Below are 25,846 nucleotides of genomic sequence, written 5' to 3' on the forward strand. Positions count from 1 at the left end.
ACTGAGGCAGGATGATGTGCCCTCTGAACCCTTGGAGCTGCCGCAGCAACTGCAGTAGATGACGTGGCATACACACGGTCATTTTGGGCGTTGTAGGCCTGCTCAATTGTGAACACCGTTTCGTCAGTGAACAGAATCTTTCTGTGCAGATTGTTGGCGTAACGCCGCAACAGTCTCTTTGATTTAAGGATCCTCTGCAACATTAATGTTTGGGTCAGAAAGTGACTAGTCCGCCTCTTATACGCCCGTAGTTGTAGGTCACTCCTGAGCACACGAGACATGGAATTTTTGCTGATGTTCATCTCAGCAGCCATCACACTTCGTATTCGAACAGGATTTCTTCGAATTCTTGCTGCGACTGCTTTTTGGACCTGCGGGGTTCGTACCGTTCGTGGTCTGACACTCCTTGCGCGGTCAGCTGATGCTCCAATCTCGGTGTATCGCTGTATGGCGCGATTCACAAATCTTGCTGATTTGTAGGGGTTTTAGGAGATTGATCTCAGGATTTTAGGATCTCACCTGCTGTCTTCCCGACAACTCAGTACAATATTAACGTATGTTATGAACAGTCAAACACACACTACATGCATCTTCCGCTTTATACACAGATGGCAGCACTGTGCCACTCTGGATGCCTACAGGGCCACTCCGAACTTTGTGACAGTATTTATGATATAACTAGGTACAACGTTCTTACGGAACTTGGAATACCGAGAAAGCTAATTAGATTAATTAAGATATGTTTAAATGAATCCCAAAGTAAAGTCCGGGTGGGAAAATTTTTGTCCACGAGCTTTCACGTCGAAAATGGTCTAACACAATGAGATGCTTGTCGCCATTGTTATTCAACTTTGTTCTGGAATACGCTATAAGGAAAATCAAAGATAGCAACCAGGGTCTAGAGCTGAACGGTATTCACCAGGTTATGGCATATGCTGATGATGTAAATTTAACAGGTGATGATAGAAAAACAATAAAAAGAAATGCAGAGATCTTATTAAACGCTTGCAGGGACATCGGTTTAGAAGTAAATGCAGAGAAAACTAAATACATGGAAGTGCGTCGCGCCCGTAATACGGCAAATTGTGGATGCGTTAAAATAATAAGTAATACTTTTGATCAAGTGAATACTTTCAAATATCTAGGATCAATATTAACAGAGGAAAATTATATTCACGGATAAATTAAATGTCGACTAAAAGTAGATAATTCGTGTTACTATTCGGTTCAAAATCTCTTGCCGTCGCGAATTCTGTCGAGGAATTTGAAGCTTAAAATATATAAAACGATAAGCATGCCTGTTGTTCTGTATGGTTGCGAAACATGGTCGCTTACTCTGAGGAAAGAACATAGACTGAAAGTATTTGAGAACAAGATCCTGAGACAAATATTCGGACCCAAGAGGAATTGCGGGAACTTCATAACGAGGAACTACACAATTTATACGGCTTACCCAACATTGTTAGGGTCGTCAAGTCTAGGAGGCTTAGGTGGGCAGGTCATGTAGCTAGAATGGAAGAAAGTAGAATCGCTTTCAAATTCTTGACTGGAAGACCAATCGGAAAACGACCATTAGGAAGACCTAGGCGCAGATGGGAGGACAATATTAAGATGGATCTCGCAGAGATAGGAATACAAAGTAGAAACTGGATCCAATTGGCTAAGGATAGAAGTCAGTGGAGAGCTTTTGTGAACGCGGCATTGAACCTCCGGGTTCCATAGGCCATAGAGTTAGTTAGTTAGTTAGTTAGTAATAACAGTAGTGGTATTCGCTGTCGTATTAGTATAGTAATGAGTAGCAGTGGCAGCAATAGTGGAATTACCACTAGTATTCCTAATCGTAATAGTAATAGATAGTATTATCAGTAGTAGTTGTAGTATTAGTACTACATACGGTGTAACAGTTTTACCTATCTTCTCTGTTACTCGTAACGCACTACTGAGTGTAGTATAAGACTTTTACGTCCATGAGCTGTTATATAATAAACATGGCTGGACAGAGCACGCACAGATAGACAGACAGAATAGGAATATAGAAAGGAAACCTTGGGTAACATTTCACACAATTTTCCCATTCGAGAAGGACAATTAGACATTGCAATATTATGACGACACATTTCTCATTTTCCATTGCATATTGAAGGATTGACTTGTCAGACTTGGTTGTTTTAAGGACGGTTACGCCCGGGCCGTCTTCGGGCCTGGGATTGCTGGGATTTGATTGTGATCCACACTGGAACATCGTAGAACAAGTTTAACTGTTCAAAATAGGCTGTCCTTAACGATTGAAAGTTGCCAGATGCAAAAGTACCTTTGGAACTGCAGTAAATCACGCAGAGATCACAGAATGTGTGGTTGAGGCTTCCGCGATACAAGTGTTTCCGGTGATTTAGCAAAGCGGCATCAACAAGTTAACGGATTATGCCGAAAACTGGTCTCGTGTCTTCATTGACAAATCACCTATGAAGCATGACACGGTCCGTTACCTAGTTGATGAAGACCGTTACCTATAAAGATAATGCTAACATGCACGGATAAACATAATTTGCTTTCTACTACTTGATGGTCATTGTCTCACCCAGAAAAAAACATGCTGTACATTTGAGTTCTGTTTGTAGAAGGCTAACTTTGGCTGTACTTTTGTGCTTTGCGCAATGATGATACCCCTGTACAAACTGGAGCCTCTGCGACGATAAACTATGGTTAACAGGAATGCATTAAAGGTGAGCCTACTTCGCAATTTTATACGAGACAATATTTTGCTCAAGTGATTCCTGCTACTTCTTGGAGCTTCAGTGGTCATTTCAGATGTCAATCGGTCCACTGTAGAGCATTGTCTTGTACAATCATCCACTATTATCATTATCCTCTGGCTTTCTCCAGTGTGTCGCAACAGTTACGCTATTCGAATCTATACAGCGCGCCAGGGCTTTTACTCACAGTACACGCGAAGCGAGCTACGACAGCAACACAAACAACACCTGCAGCCTCCGAGGTCCTTAATCACCATGCACTGCATGGCGAGGCAACTACGACGAGCTACTCTATTGGAGATCTGAAGGTGCTTATATTTTGATATGACTGCGCGTGGTAAAGATACTAAAACGGATTTTTTTTTTAAATATATGATTTTCCTATGACTCACTTCAAAACAGATAATCAATTCAATCTAGGAACTACTGAAAATGCAAACTTACCTCTTTAATGTTCCGTACAAGATGTATTACCTCTGACGGCGCTCCTCGGAGATGAATATCAAATTTTACAGGTTCTTTCTGAAATTGGAAAGAAAAAGAAACGCATTAATAATTTTGCAAAAGTAAGGAAAATACAATATTATCAGGTTGTCTAAAAAGTATTGACCCTTTGAACCTCAAAACTGAGAGTACATTTATTGCAATTTGAAAATATGATCAAACTATATATATATATATTTCTACACAATTTTGTTGTTTGCCGATGCCCCCGCGCTAAATGTCGACGTACAGACCCCAGTTTATCGTTCTGCTCTGCAGCAGCAGGTCATGATGCACGATGCTTTTCCAGTTTCGCCAAACGCACACAAGAATCTTTTTGGTTGTTATGTGAGCTTTGCCACACTCTGAACCTTCTCGTCACATCGACTATTATATTTTTCGCACATTGTTGTTGTAGGTTACCCACTTTTCATCACTCATGACCAACTGCTTCAGAAATAGCTCTTGAGTTCGTTACGTTTCAGCAGAAATTCGGACATAGAAAATGCGACCGAATACGGTAAATGTTTTAAAGTCACATCATGTGACACTCTTTCTGTAGCCAGTTTTCTCCAAATTGTTTCACATGACTAGTTACATGCTGTTCTTGCTCGACTTTTGTCACAATATTATCCAAGTTTGCTGCGCTTAGTCGCCCCCTGTGAAACGCATCTAAGACATCGAAATTTCCAGAACGAAAGCGACTTAATCATCTTTTGGCTATTACTTTTGACAACGTATTTTGATCGTAAACAACACACATTTTTTCACAAATCTGCGCAGTATTTGTACCTTTATCCAAATAAAATTGTAAGACATAGTAGTTTTTCGGGAATCTCACCCATCTTCACGGTGCTGTCCGATTATAAAAAATCCTGCACATCTACTACCTTCAACTGTGAACTCTCAATTAACGTTAGGCCTGGGCCGCTGTGACTCATACACTGAGATTTGGGACACTAACGTAATCTCGTGTGCAAAATGCTAAATACTTCTTACACTACATGATATATACTAAAGAACAGAAAACCAAGTATAGATGACGTTCACATCATTTCATACATAAATTGTTCTGTCAATAAATGATGTTATGGATTGATAATTTGCGTATAAACTCATGTTAACTTCAAGAGGATGAATTCTCCTTCAAGATATAAAATATCTATTGTACAGCGGGGGACACTTCTAAATGGTACAGCCATATGGAGATTTACGGCTAAGGTGTACCATTTAGAAGTGTCCCCCGCTGTACAAACAATTAGTTCATACACAGTTATGAAAATGTGCCACGGTAATTCCGAAGTACACCTCTAAGTATGATTAATTACGTCCTTTGTTAGGAACGAGGTTATAGGTCACATCGAGCCCATAACTGATTATATTTGAGCTCCTTGTGGCTAAGCGGTTACCGTACGCGCCTTTGGGAGAACCAGGTTTGATTCCCGGCTGGAGCTCATGTGGTTTGGATTCCACGTTAATCTGTAGGTCCCGTCTCATACCAACCTCGCTGCTGCAAGGGACGTTAAACTTAAAATCAACTCAACTGATTATATTGTTTTACAAATGACGGAAAAAGATACACAGATTTCAATGCAAGTTTCTAAAATGGATTCTTTTTAACATAATAGAAAAAAGTTTTCAGCTAGTTCTACTAATTCCTTGATAATTGGCAAAAGAGATATTATGTTGATCAAAGAACTACTAAAGACAACTATACTGTGCATATTTGAATTAATGTTAAAAGTTCTATTTACAGTATGTACAAAATGTTCAGTTTCGTAATCTAGCAGGTAGTTTACAAATGTAACATTGTTGTTAAATGGTACGTTCGAAAATTAGCCTTATGTTGGAAAATTCTCATCGATTTGAGTACTCTGAAGAAAGTCGAATTAAAAATTATCACGATTACTCTAAAAGAAGAGCATTAACTACCTTGGTGTGGTATGAAAATGTGTATACAAAATAAATAAATATATTTATAAATAATGTACTAACAGAAGTACCCATATTTTGCGCGATAGGAGAGCAATAAACAATAGAAGACTTCTGGCTCAGAAAACTCGATGACGAAAGTTCCTATGCAGTGGAATTTCCAATTCCCCAAAACTTAAACCATAAACAACTCTAAATTCTGAGAAATACAAATATCTAAATCACTTTCTCCCTCTTAATAATGACAATCACTACATTCTGTAAAAATCAATTGGCAAAATGGTTAATGAGAAAAAAAAATGTTTTCTCGAATTCGCTTGTAAATAGTTTTTCTCAAAATTGAGAAATGTTCGACTTTTCGCATCTCGGAAACCGTAGTAGATGAATTCCATTTCATGGAAATCTAAGCACCCTGAAATTAATTTTCCGAAAGTTGATCCTAGATGATCCTTCCCAACGTTGAGCTCTACCTCAATCGCTTTGTCGTATCAGGAAACGTTCGCCTTCACGGAAACTGTTAAGCAACATGCTTATTAGAAGGACACCAATAGAGTCAGCAATGTCATAAAATTATAGTACGAATTGTGTACTACAACGAAATCCATTGAACAGGAAAACACGCATTTTGGCATAGTAAGGAGAGAACGAAAGCAGTAACAAATACTGTATAAATAAGTATGGCGATGTGTTCATTTTCGTAAAAACGGAAGAGCTTCAATAAAAGGAGGCGGATCCTAGGAAGAAAAAAGAAAAAAAAACAACTTTTGAGTTACTGACAGACAGAATTAACTGTTTCTCGAAACTTTTTTTTTCTTCTGTCTTAGACGTAATATTACTTATAGCACAGGTTTTAGTTTTATTCTGGGAAAAGTAACATTAAGAAAAATTGTGGAAAGAAAACCCAAGAGGGAAAACGAAATATCTAAAACAGAAATGGTGTTTTCACCCTATGAGATCGCATTCTACCCGCAGGAAATATGATTTATGTGCTGTGAAAAGAAAAGAAATATATATACGCGTATAGTCTACATTTCTGCCTTACACATTTATTCTTCGCCCGAAAGATAACCTATTTCCTTTCCTAAAGAAATTATTACTAACTAAAGATAAAAAGATAATTTCTATTGATATAGGGTTTATAAGAAAACAAGAAGTCAACGCTCAATTTTAGTTTCTATTCGACCTTAAGATGCAAATTCTTGCTTTGTGACGAAAGGGACGCTAAACTCAAATTCAACCAACCAAGAATATTACAGAAACCTTTGTTGACTTTTAATTATATTTTAACAAAAATTGTTCATCTCTTAATAGTCACACATCCTTTTTTATAGTTAAAAAACTCCTTGCAGGATATACTGAAATTCACAACCACTTGGAAATCTGCTTTTATTAGTTTTCAGAGTAGCTTCTGTTTCTGGCAAGAATATCACGATCGATCGAAACTGACATAATTCAGGCGGTGCTGACAAACGAAGGTTAGGATGCAAAATCAAAATTATTCTTAAGGTTGAGGTGCCGATTAGTAGTGATGAGCAAATGCAAGACCAAGACCGGGGTAGTCTTGGTCTTACACACCCAGTTTTGGTCTTGCTTGCAAGTCTTGCAAGTCTTGCAAGTCTTGCTTTTAATAAATTTTATGCTTTTTATAAGTAAATTTTACTCTGGACATAAGGAATAATAAATTCTACAATGCGCTAATAGTAACGGAAATACAATCTTTGTTTCTAAATGTAATATAGATTACCTTCCTGTATGATGATAGTGTACAACATAGGCAATGACCTTTAATTTTTTCCAATAGGTACCCACGCTTCACTGCTTATAAGATAAATCACAACGTTTCGCGATATTTTTAACAGATCCAATACTCCACTGGTTCCCGAACTGGAGACTGACATGCATATTTCTTTTACGCACTATCTTAGGCAACTGTTTTAAGTTGGTCACAAAGGAAGTGAGTGACGTTAGATTTACATCAAAGTTGCACAACTCGATATGGCGTACTGTCACGTGCAGTAGCGTACGCAGGAATTTATTTCGGGGAGTCCAAACTGAATACGCGGATATTTCATATTAAAATTCCTAAAATTGTCCCTAAAATTAGGCTAAATTTACACAAAAGTTGAAATTTCGGGGGGTCCGGACTAGTGCTGTTGAATTTTTGTGACATTTGCGGTTTTCGGTTTTTTTAGAAAACCGGTTTTCTGAAAACCGAAAACCGCAAATGCGGTTTTCAAAAACCGAAACCGCAAATGCGGTTTTCAAAACCGAAACCGCAAAAGCGGTTTTCAAAACCGAAACCGCAAATGCGGTTTTCAAAACCGAAAACGCAAATGCGGTTTTCAAAACCGAAAACGCAAATGCGGTTTTCAAAACCGAAACCGCAGAAGCTCTTTTTGAAAGCGAAAGCCGCCCGAAACCGTGTTTGCGGTTTTATGAACGAAACCTTGTTTGTCTTTTTCAAAGCAGAAACAATGTTTGATGTTTTTAACTACACCTTTTAACAATTGTGAAAGCATTTATCGATCGAGACAATTGTATTGATTTATGTCTGTGTTTTAACTCTTTTTGTTTGCTCCAAGACTATTATGGTAATATATGCAGCACTGTGCGAAAGGGATTGTTCGATGGTTGTACAAGTCACAGCTAAATTAGGGTTGCAATATTTTAAAGTCAGAAAAGTGGGGAGTTCTAAACCGTAAGTACTGATGTGAACTTGTGTGTTACAAATACTGACCTTGGATCCTTCGCACTTTTTTTTTTAAGTTACTTCTTTGATGACACTTCCAATGTACTTTTCGGCTGCAGGAAAGCAAACTGGACCCCACCTGATTTTCATATATTTTGTAAATTAGACCACGAGGAACACGAATCTGAAGGAATTTTGACATTCCGAATTTCGGAACTCGAGATATTCGAACATAAAGTGACCACGGAAGCAAACTGGACCAAAACTAATTTTTATATATTTTGTAAACTAGACTATGAGGAACACGAATCTGAAGGAATTTTGACATTCCGAATTTCTGATCTCGAGATATTCAAACATAAAGTGACCACGGAAGCAAACTAGACCCCACCTTATTTTTATATATTTTGTAAAGTAGACCACTAGAAACACGAATCTGAAGGAATTTTGACATTCCGAATTTCCGATCTCGAGATATTCGAACCTAAAGTGACCACGGAAGGAAACTGGACCAAAACTAATTTTTATATATTTTGTAAACTAGACCACGAGGAACACGAATCTGAAGGAATTTTGACATTCCGACTTCCCGAACTCGAGATACTAGAACTTATACAGTAGTTTTACATAGTATGTATAAAATTAACGAAGAAAGTTATGTCGCTTTTTGACCTATCACCTTAGAGCATCGATATGTCACCTAAGACCAGGGGTGTAGCCAGCAGGTTTCTGTAGGAGGGGCTCGTCGTTTTTGAAGGGGGGCGAGCTACAATCTAAAAAAAAAAAAGATGTGTTGCAGCTAGTGTTTTTGAAGCCTGAAAAAAACTGGAAAATTTTGGTTTTCTTCCAGAAAACTAAAAACACTGTTTTTAGCTGCTTCTGCTTCTTCTTCTTCTTACTATTATTATTAATAACAAAATAATAATAATAATTATTTCATAAATTATATTACAGATAGTTTGTATTATGTTTAACCAAGAATTACTGCCCCCGACCAAACATTATACCTTTGTTCATAACTATTTCAATACACAGAACCGATCTATAAAGGTAAACAGGAAAGTTCTATCGCTTTCTCACCCACCACCATTCATATGTCACATAACACGTATCTGGAAGATTAAGAATACATCGACAACCTTCTGCAAACGTTCTGGAAGGCCATTTATTCCATCGCGGTAGAGGTTGGTGTTCCGTGAAGCGAAGGAGGTATCAAGTGCATTTTGCACCTCTACTTGGGATTTGAGTTGGCATCCTTTAAAGGTGATTGTCCAAGGAAGGGAACAGATGATAATCGGACGGTGCAATGTCCAGTGAGTATGGCGTATACAATAGTGTTTACTATCCAAGGCGTAAAATGGTGTCCCGGGTCATCCTAGCCACGAGGAGCTTAGCGTTGTCCTGTAACATAAGGACCCCTTTGGGATTCAGAAGTGCTGGCTCCAGAGTTTTGAGTTTCTCTTGAACACTGCTCAACTGCTGACAGTACACAGTTGATTGATGCGATGACCAGCTGGTAGCAGTTCTCGATGCACGATGCCGCGAGCAGTTCATAAACACACAGGAGGACTTTCTTCTGGTGTAGTGCTGGTTTCGGCTGTCTTGGAACCGTTCATGGGATGCTAACCAATTATGACGGCGCCGTGGAACTTCGTACAGGACCCATTTCTCATCACATGGCAACACCTTGTCCAGAAATGGCTCCTTCCTCAGACGAGACAGCAAAGAAACACATATGTCTGCTTCCGTTGCCTTTTGACCCGGAATCAAGTTATGTGGGACCCATCGACCCAACTTCTAGTGTTTTCTCAGTTGATCAGTCCCTCTACCGTTTTGAAAATTATACCACCAGCGGCAGAGACGCGACAAAGCGCCAACGAACCACAAACTTACTCCCCCAAACGTTAAATGTTAAATCGGCTATATGTGTGATTTAGTTACATTAAGGTGAGTCTAAAAAACACTTTAAAAAGTATCCAAAATTACCCCGCAGGGGACTCAAACCACCAACCTTGTGATTACTAGGCAAGTGTTCTTCCTACTTCGCTACGAAGGCGATGAAGGAAACGTCGCTTGAAAAGGGATAAATCGTTAAGATCTTTTTAATTGGGTCAATCAGAGTGCTCCTTTAACCGTGTATATTCGACGATTACTGTTTGGAATTAGGTAAAATGTGTGTAATTTTGTAACAAAATCACGCGTGTCTATTTACTTTATTTCATAGTTCTCCCATACTCACTTTCTAATGATCGACGACAGTTGCCATCTAAATTCATGCAATTATCGCACTTATCTCAAGATTTTTTCACTTCATGATGTTGAGGCAGAGGTTATTCTTGACCCCCGGAGCTCACTTTAGGAACAATTCTCCAGGAAAAAAATAATATATAATAATAACCGCATGCACATGACTGGCGATAGTTCGTGTTGGTTCCTTCACGATTCTCCGCAAAGAATCTAAGAAGTGCGGACCAAAACAAAGTTCTCGCTGGTCGCTGCTACGCGGTGGTAACTTCAACACCCCGACACGAGATATATGTTTCGACTCGACGAAACCCTGCCGCCAGTGAGGGCCAATTATCGCAGACCTCCACAAAAAGCGACAGAACTTTCTTGGTTACTTTTATACATAAGACTGATTTTCTTTGAAATTGCACTTAATTTATTTAAGATTTTCAGACAAAAATGTTATTTATTATTCGTGACGAAAAAGACAATTATTTTATTAACAGCTATATCTCACTTACTGTTTTACACGAAATAGCATTTAAAAAAGGGAATGAATTCCAAACTGAAAAACTGAATAAAAACGTTGCTTTTCACCAAATTTTCTATCTGATAAAAAGTTTTCTTAAAACACTAATTACAGCATATAAATAATATAATGTACTTACGATTTAGTACCATTGTTTTATGATAGAATTTATAGTGCATCGTCAAAACGTTTGTCTTCAAACTGTCAAATACAAATCGCCGTAAATTGTGTAATCTGCTGTCACAAAAAGTATACCATACTATTTTCGGATGGCTATAAGGAAGAAATACCATACTATTTTGTGATCGGTATGGTAAAATACTATTTTTCCATACTATTTTACCGTAAATTATTAATTATATGTAAACTTTGTTATTTTTAAATGACTGAAGCGAAGTAATCTCATGATGATGTTTTAACATCTGGCCATTAGGAGTGCCAGGAAATCATTTGGGAGGCTGGCCCCGATGGGCCCCCCCGTGGCTACATCCCTGCCTAAGACGTACCTGGAAGATCAAAAATAGTACCCATTAGTATCAACGACCTTCTCCCAACGTTCGGGGTGGGCATGGATTCCTTCGCGGTAGAACTTGGTTTACCGTGAAGCGAAGAAGGTATCAAGTGTATTTTGCACTTTTACTACGGAGTTGAACTGGAGTTCTCTAAGGTGAGTGTGCAAGGAATGGAACAGGTGATATTCGGACGGTGCAGTGTCCGGGGAGTATGGCGGTTGCAATAGTGTTTCCCATCCAAGGCGTAGGATGGTGTCCCGGGTCAATCTAGCCATGTGGGGCTTAGCGTTGTCCCGTAACGAGAGAACTCCTTAGCGATTGAGAAGTGCTGGCTCCAGGGTTTTGAGTTTTTCTTGAACACGGCTCAACTGCTGACAGTAAACAGTTGCATTAATGTTCTGCTCTGACTAGCCGGTAACAGTTCCCGATGCACGATGTCGCGAGCAGTCCACCAAACACACAGGAGGACTTTCTGCTGCATTACTGGTTTCAGCTGTTTTGGAACCAGTTCATGGGATTTTAACCAATGGTGACGACGCCATGGAGCTTCTCATCACATGTCAACATCCTGTCCAGAAATGGCTCCTTTCTCAGACGAGACAGCAAAGAAACACAGGTGTCTGCTCGCGTAGCCTTCTGGCCCAGAGTTAATTCATGTGGGACCAATAGACTCAAATTGTACTGCTTCCCAAGTTGATGGAAGTGCTGCCGGATGGTTTCTCCACTCACATTGAATGTTAGCCCCAGTTTCTCACAGGTCCCTCCGCTGTTCGCCTCAATTGCTACATGAAGATTTTCATTTTGTACATGTGTTGGTCTTCCGGCACGTGGTGCGTCTTTCGTGAGTGTTTTGTCACCGTCCTTAAACTTTCTAAATCACCCTTGCAGTGTCTGCGTAATCACGATACCCTCACGAAAGGCCTGAGATATCTTTCGCCCCGCTGCAGTGGCGTTTGACCCAAGTTTGAACTCGTACAGCATACACGCCCTTATGACGCTCTGTGGAGGTTCCATATTCACTCTGTCCTTACACAAGTTCACGTTGTAACTGAACTGCCACAAGCAGTAGAGTGTTGGATATACCCACACCAACATCTGACCTTCGCCTTTTCTCCGTTCGCATTCAACTCACGGTGTGAGGATCAATTGAACACAAACCTCCACAAAAAGCGACATAACTTTCTTGGTTACCTTTATATATCTCACAGGACATAATATTTTTCGTATAGAGAATATATCTATATTAAACTTAAAGTTTTAATATCTCGAGTTCCGGAAGTCGGAATGTCAAAAATCCTTCAGATTCGTGTTCCTTGTGATCTAGTTTACGAAATATATAAAAATCAGAGGTGTAGCGGTTAAGATTGTCAGAGTTGTAGCGGTTTACGTTGAATATGCCAAGACTTTATCCATTAAGTCGTCTTAGATTTTTCTTCAATCCCAAAATGCTGGTGGTTTTTCGTGATTAAGATACGTTTAAGCGAGGGACGAATATAGAACCTGAAAATCGGGTGGTACCCGTAAAAATCGGGTAATATGACAACACTAAGCTAAATAGAAAATAAGGTATATCCCTATTTAAGATCACTACACCTGCAACTCATGAAATCCAACTTGAAATCTCATCCACTTAGACTGAGATCTTTTATATTATCACTAGCAGCGTTCACCCCGCTTCGCTGCGGTCACCCCGGAACGCAATAAACGTTGTTACTTAGATAATTTTTACTTTTTCGCTTTCAAGTGATATGATAAAAACCATAGAAGATTGCAGTAAATGTTAACATTATATCGCCTGTCATTTATGTTAACCCGCCCCGCTTCGCTGCGGTCACCCCGGAACGCAATAAACTTTGTTACTTAGATAATTTTTACTTTTTCGCTTTCAAGTGATATGATAAAAACCATAGTAGATTGCAGTAAATGTTAACATTATATCGCCTGTCATTTATGTTAACCCGCCGAGTGACACGGTCATGCGGGTTGCATATAAATACGTTTATTTTTATACCTATGATGAACTAACAAAGGATTTGTACGTTATGGACACTTGAATGGTCAATTATCTCAAGACACTGGTAATTAAAAATTAAAGTGATATGATAAAAACCATCTAGGGTCCAAATCCTAATAACCCCCCAAAAATGAAAGAAATTGGTTCAGCCGTATTAGCGTGATGAGCTAACAAAGGATTTGTGCGTTCTCTTTTATATAATAGATTACTCTTTCACCTTGTTTTTAAATAGTACTGCCACTCTTTCTTATGTTAACAAAAAAAACACCACCTTCATTTCTTAAAAAAAAAGAAAAGAAAAAAAATAGATCGCAATACACAATTTTATTGTTGATTTGTTGCCACTCCGATAAATGAGAATGTTGTGGTTTTGCATGTGTTGAGTGGTTTCTTATCGCAAGTCCCAGACACCTGCAATAGTTCATACGTGAAGGGAACGCCGATCATATTTTATTCTACTGTATATCATTTTACTTCCCAATAACGATAGCCGTGCCTCTTTGTGAGAAACTGCAACTTATTTTTTTTTTTTTATTCTGCCAATTGTAAAAGTATACTAAACAAGAATTTTCCTACACATTAAGACATTTTAAGAAAAAATATCTTCTTTCCCCTCTGCAAATTTTGAGCATTTTTTTCCTCCATCTGGCAACTGTGAGTCGAAGATGGGAAAGATTCTTTGCTGTTTTCTCGTCATTACTTGACATTAGTGCTGTCGAATTTTTGTGACTTTTGCAGTTTTCGTTTTTTTGAGAAAACCGGTTTTCTGAAAACCGAAAACCGCAAGTGCGGTTTTCAAAACCGAAACCGCAAAAACTGTTTTCAAAACCGAAACCACAAATGCGGTTTTCAAAACCGAAACCACAAATGCGGTTTTCAAAACCGAAACCGCAAAAACGATTTTCAAAACCGAAACCGCAAATGTGGTTTTCAAAACCGAAACCGCAAAAACGGTTTTCAAAACCGAAACCGCAAAAGCGGTTTTCAAAACCGAAACCGCAAATGCGGTTTTCAAAACCGAAACCGAAAAAGCGGTTTTCAAAACCGACATTTCGGTTTTATGAAATTTCACTTTTTCAAAAACCGGTTTTCGGTTTTTTCAAAAACCGATTTCGACAGCACTAGTCCGGACCCCATGACCCACCCCCTACGTACGTCCTTAGTCACGTGGTATTATCATGGGGGTCAAGGTGGAACAAAACGAGCCCTGCGGGCTTCTAAACCTCTTCGCTCGCTCAGCTATGTTTCGTAATGTAAGTAAATCACTTTTTATGCATTATATATTACTAGAAGGGCAAATGAGTACTATTTTTTTTATCTTATTTTAATGATAAAAGAGTTATGTTATAGGGCGAGAAACGGTTAACTTCAAGCAATCAGAACCGAGTATTTAACACCTATGGCTAGGGTCGAGCGTGATTAAAATATAATATGCCCCAGAGACACATGAAAGAAAATCAAGACGGCACTGATTGCTGAAATACCATGAATTGCAAAATTATTTTTAAACTCTAAAGGCGTTAGATTCTTTTCTTTTCAACCTCGATTAGCTAATCTTTGTATTGAACAAACTTCCAATTAAATATTGAGACTTTGGTTTACTAATTTCAATATGTAATCTATGGGGCAATGGACATTACGAAAAAGATGAAAAAGTGAAGGTTTTCGAAACGTGGGCATGGAGAAAAAGGGAGAGAATTAGGTGGGTTGAACGCAAAACCAATGAGAAGGGGTTAGAAATAGTAGCAGAAGCGGAGAAAAGAAGAATTTTAGACATAATTAAGAGGAAAAGGAACAGGTTGGGATATTGGCTCAAGAGGAACTGTATTATAATGGACATTCTAGAGGGTATGGTGGAAGGAAAGGAAGAGAGAGGGCGAAGGAGACGGTAGTTGAAGGAAGTTATTAAAACCGAAAATTGCTACGTCAAGACGAAGAGACTAGCTGAGAACCACCGTACATCGAAACTTCTCAATTGCAGCAAGTGATCTGTCAATAATACCAGATTAGCTATGACGACGGTATGTATAGCAATATTGGTCAAAAAACGAGAGAAAAAATTAAAATAATATTTATTATAATCAAACCAGGTTTAAAGAAATCTTCGAAGTACGCATGAAATGAACTTTTTGCGCTCGCCACTTGCGGTTTTCATTTTGCAAATTTCTTCTTACTGGACGTTTGTGGCGTTTCGTCAGCAGACTGCATGAGGCAAAGCAGCTGATGGGTGAAAAATCCCTCTTTTGGTATATTTATCCTAAGACGATTGGTATTAGATTTAGATTTCTGGGCTTTCGGTATTTATGGCAATTTAGCCTGTTACGTATGAGGGATGACGTCCCTCGGCGAGCACACTATCCGGGGAAAGGGAAGGAAGCGGCCTGGGACCTATAAGTTAGGTACCACCCCGCCATTTGCCTCGTGTGAGTGAAGAAAACCCAGGAAGGCCGGGCTAAAAAAGCTTTTTACACTTTTTCGACCGAGTGTCCCCACCGGGAATCGAACCTGGAACCGAAGGCGGGATTATCCTAGGACGAGTCGACAAACTTTAGGAGCTTGAAGATCAAAGGATTAAGTTTACTCCAGATAACATACACACCTGTAAAATAGTGTCTGATTTCCTGTTAAGTAATTCTCATCGTTTAGAAACGCATCGTAATCCAGCACCAATGATACATTTCTTGATGTGCAACAAGCTTTGATTAGAATGGCACCTATGTAGCTTGAAAACAAGTAATAACTACAGAAAACGCGAACAGCCTATTCAGAAAATGAAATACTGTAGCTATATGCTACAGGAGCAGATCGACTCACACAGATTGCATAATCTACTGGGAACACATTCACTACAGCGGCATTTTTACTGAACCAAAGAAATTAAAGTGAAATATGTGTTGATTTTTTACCTTTTTTACATTCCATAAGGAACTTCAAGTAGTATCGCTACTTGGTCTTGGTCTTGCATGCAAGACTCTTGCAAAAAGTGCAAGACCAAGACTCTTGCGCTCATCACTACCGATTAGACAGAAGATAAAAACACAATCTGTTGCACTGTTCGGTTGCGTTAACAGTAAGTGAGAAATCAGTTCCTTTAATTCCCCTAGTATTTTTTTAAAATCGCACTTACAAAATTATTTTAATTTTTTTTTAAGATTACTATTTCTTTCTCTATTAAGAAGTAAAGTAAATCGTCTTGCGTGGAAGACAAAAACGTGTAACGTAAAATGCACCAGAAAAATGTAAAACTTACGGGAAAAACGTAAGATCTGGCTACCCTAATCTATAGGTAAGTTGGCAAGTGTGTTATGTGTGTCGTGAGGAACAGTGTCAAGATGATGATGACATACGGAACTTAAGGCGAAACAATACGATGAGTAACAGTGGACGGAAGAGAAGTCTCAATGACTGGGACTGTCACTCATTGAAGAAGATTGTCACCACTGACCATCAAACGAGTGCACCAATATTGACTGTGGAACTCAATCGGCTCCTCGAACAGCCTACTGTAACAATCATGGTTCGATGGGAAGTCGGGTTGCGATTTCCGAACCACTGATTTCAGCAAACTACGCTTTAGTGCGAAGAAAATTGTGTCAAAAACAAGGAAAGTGGAATGCCAATGAATCTGATAAAACAATATGGCTCAGTAATTCATCTTATGCATTATTTCTAACGAGTCGTATTTATGCATAGCAAATGCCTGAAAAAGCTTTTTCTCCGGACTGTCTCCTCCCTTCTGTAAAATATGGCTGTAGTTCTATGAAGGCTGTGGGCTGCAATTTTCTAGTTTTCACCGGGTCATGTGATTACGCTCACAAGATGCATTACTGCCACCGATCGTACTGACATTTTAGGTGACCAAGTGTATTCTCTGGTGCCGACGTTTCCATGGTAGGAAGACATTCTCCTTCATCCTCGCTGACGAATCTGAGTACTGAACTACACGAGGAAGGATAGAATATTCCTCTGGAGATAATTTATGATTTATATGCCTCCATTTCACCATAAATCAGAGCTATTATTCGGGCTAATGGTGGTCCATGCTGTATTAAGCAAGCAAGTTGTCCTGCCTTCTGATTTTCCATTGCTTTAGTAACTATCTGCATATGCATTAGATGCATGCTCCTTATTTCATGAAATTATATTAGGAAGATAATGTAATACATTGCGAATGGTAAAAGACACCTTTATACATCCTGTGATCCTCTGTAAACATTTCAGTACAGTTGTCCTAACGTTATATAGGTTCCAAAATGTGAGCATAATAATAATAATAATAATAATAATAATAATAATAATAATAATAATAATAATAATAATAATAATCACTGAGTACATAAATCATTATTATTACTGTGTAGTTTGTCCAACCGGCAATTCTCATACAGAAATACACAAAATGCACCGAAGGTTTTAATGACATTCAGTCGATTGTATTCAGATAATGTAATTTCAAGTTCTCTATTGCTTCAACTCAATTTTCTCAAAAGTGCAAATGACATTAAATTGGTTATATTGAAGATAACTCAATTTTATCACTTTCTAATTAAGTTTCTTTCACGCTCGAAGGCAGATTTAGGAATTCTCGTAATTGTTTTTAAGTTTCTTTATTCTTGAAAATATCAGTTTTGACGAGCAAAAATTATATCTCTGTAAGTTACATGGCTAAACTTTGCATAAGTTATATGGTTGGGTTTCACGCATTTAAGCACGGGATACAACATACATATGGTTCGGATCTTACGATGACCTGTATCCCTGAAAATATTCATGTCTCATATGCCCCAGCGCTGAAAAGCCTATTAAAAATTGAATAGAGCAACTAACCACAAGAAGTCTTAATCATCATCTTAATTTCACTGCAAACACTAACTTCTGCTTTCATCGGATATTATTTTGTGCATTATTTGCTGCCAATTACAGTCTAGTGATTTTTGACAACTAGTCAAGTAACACTTCAATCTCGGTTTCGAAAACTTATATGCAGGCCTAAGGTATTCTTACTTCTAGTTCTGGTACTAATTCCCTGGTTGGGATGGTAGCATCATTGCTCATCTCTGATACTAATGATCCCTTGTTCGCTACCAGGCTATGTAGGTCTATCAAGATTATGTTCGTTCCCGGTGGGGTCACTCGGTCGAAAAAGTGTAAAAAGCTTTTTCAGGCCAGTCATCCTGAATGAGGTTTTCCTGATTTTCCTCATTCACACCAGGCTAATGCCGGGGTGGTACCTAACTTATAGGTCCCAGGCCGCCTCCTTCCTTCCCTTTCCCTGGATAGTGTGCTTGCCGAGCGATGTTATCACCCATACATGACAGGCTAAATGGCCATAGATGCCGAAAGTCCAGAAATAAAAATCCTAAGATTGTGTTCGTGGGGCTTTAACCCGAAAGTAAACCTAGATGAAACGCTGTTCAGCTCCTGTAGTTTGTCCCAATTGCACAAACATCAGAATAAGTTGTTTGGCATAAATGTATAGTTGTAAAAATTACAAAAAAATTCAAAACTTTTCTGTGCAGATCGGAATATCTTTCACTGACAGATAACCAAAACTGATTTTCCATTTTTGATTCAAGAGCTGAGATTTAAATCAGGAAAAATTTTCATGGATAATGACACCATGTCGAAGATCAAAGCTAATCACTCGATAAAACCGGCAAAATAATTTTGCAGACCGGCATCAGTCCGCGAAGCATCCGTTGAAAAGCACTGTATTCAAGCAGAACATTCAAGGGTCAATATTATATAACATTTAACCTATTTCCATAAACCCTTGAGTGTTATACAGCCAGCTGGACATAGCAGGCATATGGTTGCATGACTGCCAGGGGCAATACAGCCAACATTGAGAGTATGATACAAAAATTGTTAACATTTCGAAGCAAACGCAAATTTTACTGTATCCAAGATAATAGTGCTGTTAAAATTCGTTAATGTCATATTCGAATACATGGACAACTTCAGTTTTCAAAAAGTTATTCGTACAAATGAATACAGATAATATACAAGTATATGAGCGTGAGCGTAAGTTAGAATTGTGTGTGTGCCCCTGTAAAGAGTGGGTACGTTAATATTAAGGGACATCAAACGCTGCATTTTTTCGCACACAGTAAAAACTCTATTTCAGCAGAATAAAAACTATCAACTGCATTAGACAGATACAGCCATAAAAAATGTTATTTCTCGATTTTCTCGAGAACTAAGCATACGAATTTGTCCTCACGCATGCTATTTTATGTACGCTGTATATTGTTATCTTTCTAGTGTCATAATGAACCACCTGATTAGCATATTCTTCAGTATCACTTTCATCTTATGGTTATAGTACAACAGTAATTATGTTTACTAAACATCGTGTTTATCGATTTACATGAGCATTCTGTAAGAGTTGCAGTAACCCGTATCATCTAGTTCAGCTCAATAGGATTATGTGTGTGTCCCACCTTTCGGCAATTCTTTCTCCCGTTAAACGCTAGTAACATTTTAGAATTATTCGAACACTTGTAATTGTTCCAACAATTTAGTAGGAAGAATTAATTGTTATGATATCTAACATTCATTCGAGTAAGTGGACAATAATGCGAGTAACTATTTAAAAAAATATATATATATTCAAAATTTATGAGAGAAACCACTTGAATCACGTTAACGCTACTATAAAGTACCTTTAACTGGACTGTTTATGTTTATATATATATATATATATATATATATATATATATATATATATATATATATATATATATATATGTAATACGGGCAAAATGATTCTACGTCTAAAATATTCCTCTTAACATTTAAAAATGTAAAAATATCCATGTATAAAGGGGCAAAAGTTTTGACTATCCCTATTCTTTTTTACGCGGCTTTCAATATTAAAACGCCGTTTTCTAGAAAATACAGTTTAGTGACATTCCTTCTTTTTTTTCCCTTACCCTTCAAATTTAACCACATATTGAAAAGAACTATGAAATAAAGTAATAAACTTCTTTAGCACAACTGAATTATTTTCATCCATAACTGTTGATTTTATCTAAACATTTGCTTCACTTCTAAATTATGAAACGTACGATTAAGTAAATGCAATTATGCATATCTTACCTAGATTTTATCGAATATTCTGTAATTTTGAGATTTGGAAAATTGCATGATATGTAGAATAAAAGAAAAGATACCGAGAAAATGAGTTGATGGCCATGTGATAAGATGAAAAAGTTCTCCAGTTGAACTTTCGTTAGTAACCTATTCTTTGCTAGTGATAATGTAGCTGACAACTGAAGTCAATGAATATCTGAGATTACACCTACGTACATAGGTTGGTTATAAATACTAACCTAATACTGAGTAGTTATAGTGCATAATTCAGATAAGAAAAGTATGTTCTTAATGTAAAGTTTTCAAAGATGTTACGAAAATACAACCACAATGTAACCAGTAAAGATGAGTAATTTTGTATTACCATTTCTTAATTACATATATGTTACAATTGCGGAGAATGGTTCTTATCTGGGAGGGATGGGAATAAACTTTTCTTCCAAATATTACAATGAAATCTCTAACTTTCAAATTACAAGTATTAATATGTTCAACAACGTAATTGACCTCGTGGAAGACCATTTCTTCTACCTTCATCTTTTCTTAAAAGGAATTTCTTATAACGCCCAAGCAGTTTTATAATTATTCTTCATACAATATGACTATTTATCGTGAAGAGTGAGAAATACACAATAGGATGGAGCGTTTTGCAAATTCGATAACGGCTAGTGCGGAAAAGGTGCCATTAGTAGCACCGACCTTAATGATTTTTTTTTTTTTTTGGACAATCCCTTACCCTGCCCCAACGGACTTAAAGCTTTTTAAGTGTTTGGTTAGGCAACACGCACACCACCAATGACAAAAGCTACTTGCGGTCGTTTTTAGAGTTACCTTATGGCTATAATAAAATAATTTTATTAAAAGAAACTTGTATCAGTGCCAATAAATAATTTTAAAATGTTTATGAGTCAAAGTACAGCCATATTAGCTCAGTTGTTGGAATTAATGTCCAGATTTTGTTTGGAATGTCACGGTAACGATGATTATAGCCATAGCCCTTGATATAACACGATTTTCTTCGTGCAACTCTTGGCTTATTTTGCTCTGTACGCAAAATAACCCAGAACTCACCACGGGAAGGTGGTTGCACATCGGGTTCCGCCCACCCACCCACCCAGTAAGCATACGTTGACATTTGACCTTAGGTCACGTAGTTCTTCTTGGTCTCGAAGCGGGGCATTCTTGTTCTAGACTTAAGTTTGGCTCTAACGAAGATATCTCTCGCGTTCTGGCCGCACTTTTTCGACACTGCCTCGGACACTAGCTTCAATGTGCTTTTCACAGAGCTTGACTATAACAAGGGAATGTTGTTGTTAGAGTAGCTGAAGTTAGGATGTTTTCTCCAAGCTGCTGATCCGTTATGTTTCGTGTGATTGGCGGCTCTGTTAGACATTTAGGCCAATTAATCATGTCGTAGTAATTTTCAGCTGTAAAGTTTAGTTTCGGAACAATGAAGTCACGTGGGCGGCTTGATCTCGGAGTCTTCTGGCTGCGGCACTTTTTTTATCCTTCTCCAGTCTAACGTTCGAATATGCGGATTTTCATCTGCTGTCATCGCTATCAGCAAGTTTTCATGATGAATGTAGTATCAGTTTGTTTGTAGAACAGAATGAACTATGTGTCGCAGATTTTCCGGCAGAAAACGTGATAGCTTAACTATGCTAAACAGATGCATGGCGCCCATTTCTCACGAAGGATTTCGCCGTATTGAAAACCAGACGGGAGCGTATACTTTTAACAATGTACTCGCAAAGTAGACACAAACTTGAACTAGGTTTATCAGTACTGATGTAGTGGGGAAGCAACCTACAGGCCAATGTAAGACATCGTGAATGTGATAATAGTCCTGGTTTTCTGTTTGCTAGATCGGTAGTACACATTCCTGTAGCAACAGCCTTACAAATTTCAGAGAGAGAATTCTGGTCGCTGCTTAAACCATCTGTTTTTTCCATTTCAGACACCCATTCAACGGGAATGGGTGTAAAGGAGACGATCGGTGAACGTTCACAATTTTTTAATTTCTTTCCGATGGGGCCGGAAAAAGCGTTGGGTCCGGTCGTCCCACCATCCAATTCGGTAACCAGGTGTCGAAATGGCAACTCGTTGGTATGAAGAAGGCAAATGAGATGCTGCAGTTCCTTTCCTAGGGATCTTTGTATCTGACTTATCACGCCGTCATCCCATCCTGTGTTCGTGGCTTTACCATCGCTGTCGACTGCCTCAAGACTTGACACGTCGTACTTTTTTTTTTTTTTTTTTTTTAAGCTCCAATATAGAGTCGGCAATGTCCTTGCCAATGCCTGACTTAGGTGTAGCATGACCCAAATATTATAAACCGGGCTCCGATAGAACTGGGATATGCTTTTCTGTAACCTCTCGTCTTCGTAGTTTGCCGTTAATCTTTTCTTGCACAAGAGTTGCATAATTTTTTTCCGTCGAAGTAGATATTTGTAATCGTCCGGCCTAGGTGAGCCTTTTCTTTCTGGAACTTCTCACCCACCCAATTTATCTTTTCCTCTTCGTACCTTAAATCTTTGTCCTCTGGCAATATGAGTCTCACGTCCTGAAGTACGGCAGAAGCGATCAAAGCAACTTGTCTGAAGCTCCAGTTCTAAACGCTGCCTCCGCTGTATTTTGAAGACAGATGTGCTTTACGCTATGTTTCCTTCTTGGTCGCGCCTCGAAGTCAGATCCCGACGTACTTCCCGATTCAACAGCTTCGCCGGATTCCCCTGACGACGCCAATATCTTTGACCTGTGCCTATGCCTAATGCCTAGTTGATGGACTTGCTTCAACACTTCCAACGTCTTTCTTGGTTGTCTGGCCTTAAATCTGCTCACTTTACGGGAAAACATCTTTGACAGAGATTTGCTTGTTCGGACGTCAATGTTACCAATGCTCATTTTCCGTGATGTTCTCTGGTTCAAAAGAAACTTCTCGTTTTGGAATCTTGCGTGTCCTCTCACAGTTGCAATCTTCGGCGGTTTTACATTTGCAAGACGCAATATCAAAGAGACTTTTCCGCATGTGCAACAAAACCTGCACAAAGTGTTGCTTCTTGTCCTTGTGGATTGAAGTGTTTCTCCTTGGTGCGACACTTATTATAAAATGTTTTCAGCATGTCAAAAACTCTCTTTTCTAAAACCACAGGAATGCTTGCTTTACGCCAAATATGTACAACTCTTGCGTCAGTCACTGGTAATTTAGTTACACTGCCTATAATGATTGTTAGCGTGGCATTCCAAACAAAATCTGGACATTAATTTCCAACAACTGAGCTAATATGGCTGTACTTTCTCATAAACATTTTAAAATTATTTACTGGCATTGCTACAAGTTTCTTTTAATAAAATAATTGTATTATAGCCATCAGGTAACTCTAAAAACGCCCAAAGTAGTTTTCCTGTCATTGGTGTTGTGCGTGTTGCCTAACCAGGGCAGGGTAAGGGGTTGTACAAAAAAAATTAAAAAATCAGTAAGGTCGATGCCACTAATGACACTTTTTCCGCACTAGCAGTTATCAAATTTACAACAAAAGTGCAAAACGCTCCACCCTAATACACAACACACGCATACAATATAAAATTGTATGACAGCTCTGTTAAGATTCAAGTAACTCTATACTGAAATATTTAAACAAAATTCTCAAGTCTATACGACGTATTGACTAATAGTTTTTAAGTACGCTCCGAATCCAATATTTCCGCCGGAAATTAAGCCTTGTTTCTAAAACTAGTTATGTAATCATCGGGGAGATCCTAAATAATTATTCTAATATTAGAACAGTTTTCCCAGCATTACGTTCAAGTGCAAAATATGTTCCTTATTCCAATTTATAGCAGGCATACTTCTCAATAACAAACACATTGTCTCAACATAATTGATTAAATTATTCTTAAAATTACAAGTTCGTACAAGTAAATCCTGGAGTGAACTACTCGAGTTTTAGGAATAATTAGAAGCAGTACGTGCGTAACTGTTAGAGTTATGCGTGTCACCATTACAACAAGACAATCTGTCACTAGTGGCATTGGGGCCGCGTTGGCTCAGTAGTAGAGCGCTCATCTCTGCTGTGTAAGGTCCATGCTCCGATCCCGGCTCGTCCCAATTAGGCTCTGTTGTGGACGAACACTGTGTGCGTGGGTTTTCTTAGGATTCTCACACATTTCCTCCCACCTGTTTCATTCTATATATATTTTTCTTCATCATCATCATCACTGTCTCCCTTAGCATCGGTGCATAAATGTAGGCGTTATATTAAAAATATTTTTTCATTTAATTTTTAGCTCCCAAAAGTTACTTTTCTCAAAAATTTTCTTAAAAACTATGCATCTAATTTTGTTCATCTTAATTTGTATCGACATTGTTCAACATATAAAATGTTATAGAAATAAGACTAGATAAACTTTACTAATTTGGGACCACTGAATTCGAAAATTACTTTGAAATTTGAAGATTAACTAGTTTTCGAGCTGCAGTCTTGGCCTGACAGTACAGATTTTGCACTAAATTTAGGGTTTTCCACAAATAATCAGTAGACAACACTGCGAGAGCGTTATGGGTACTTATATATAATACGGTATTTTTATGTTATTGGTTATTCTCGCTGCACATATGTTTATCACGTGATGGTAACATTTTCGTCTGATAAGGATTTTCAGTTTGCATAAATTGTATCAAAATTGTACAATTGTGATATTGTGGTTCTGGCGTTGTGATAGTTTCAGTTGGTTTTCTTGTGTTACAGAAGTGGAAAATGTTTCAATACTCCGAATAAGTTCTGCTATATTAGCGCTGAAGTAACACTTGCAATCTGCAAAAATGGTATTTTGTGTGTGTATTTTGGCTGTTTGAGGATCAAGACGACAAAAAAAAAAAAAAAACCTTCTTTTCCACTACGTTTTAGTCGAAACTCAATGCGTGGATTAATAATAATAATAATAATAATAATACGTTGTATGCCATCTGCAGGATCCATGGTTTAGTGGGAGTCGAGCAGTCACATTAATGACTGTTATTCTTTCTGTGTGTATCCTCCTATTGAGAAATGAATATCCATGAATGAAGATTTTTTTTTTTTTTTTTTTTAATGTGTACTCTACCGTTGAGATTGACCTGTTCCATAACAATGACTTCCTATTTCTGACTCTTCAAAAAATGTTCCTATGAACTCGGATGAAAATAACACTCTCTCCTCAAACTGCGAAGAACAAAAGTCATTAGTTTTCCTAAACGCGTTATGGTTGCGAAACACCGACTCCTCGTATCAGGGCCGGTCTTCGGAAGTGTGGGGCCCTATTGTGAACTATTTTGGTCGGCCAAGTGTTGTTTGTACTTGACAAGCCGAGAGTATACTACACTTTAGCGTGAGACCCAACTGAGTGCAACGGACCAATCGGCTTAAGGTCGGTTATGCCTTAAATCGTAACACAAGGAGACCTCAATTTTCTGATCATAGATCTAGAACTCCCTAAAACTAATACAAGATTTTGGGCATTGCGATTACAACAGTTAAATTATCTACACTACTCCATGGAAGTGTTAGCATCCCCACTAGAGTCCAGAAGGTATAACGTCGTTGGCTTCCCGCTCTTGGAGCTGCTCGTTCGTCA

General features: G+C 38.2%; 1 protein-coding gene across 6 annotated transcripts in view; it reads right to left on the bottom strand.

Annotated features, from left to right (window-relative positions):
- The window catches only part of LOC145664628 (uncharacterized), a 435,530-nt gene that overhangs the window by 125,247 nt on the left and 284,437 nt on the right, over window positions 1–25,846 (bottom strand). For all 6 annotated transcript variants that reach the window (XM_081731459.1, XM_081731455.1, XM_081731461.1 and 3 more), the window contains one exon: window positions 3,198–3,275. In XM_081731459.1, coding sequence (XP_081587585.1) covers window positions 3,198–3,275 — 78 coding nt within the window. The remainder of the gene's footprint in view (window positions 1–3,197; window positions 3,276–25,846) is intronic.

Source organism: Thermobia domestica, chromosome 11 (assembly GCF_964235325.1).
Source record: "Thermobia domestica chromosome 11, izTheDome1.hap1.1, whole genome shotgun sequence".
NCBI lineage: Eukaryota > Metazoa > Arthropoda > Insecta > Zygentoma > Lepismatidae > Thermobia > Thermobia domestica.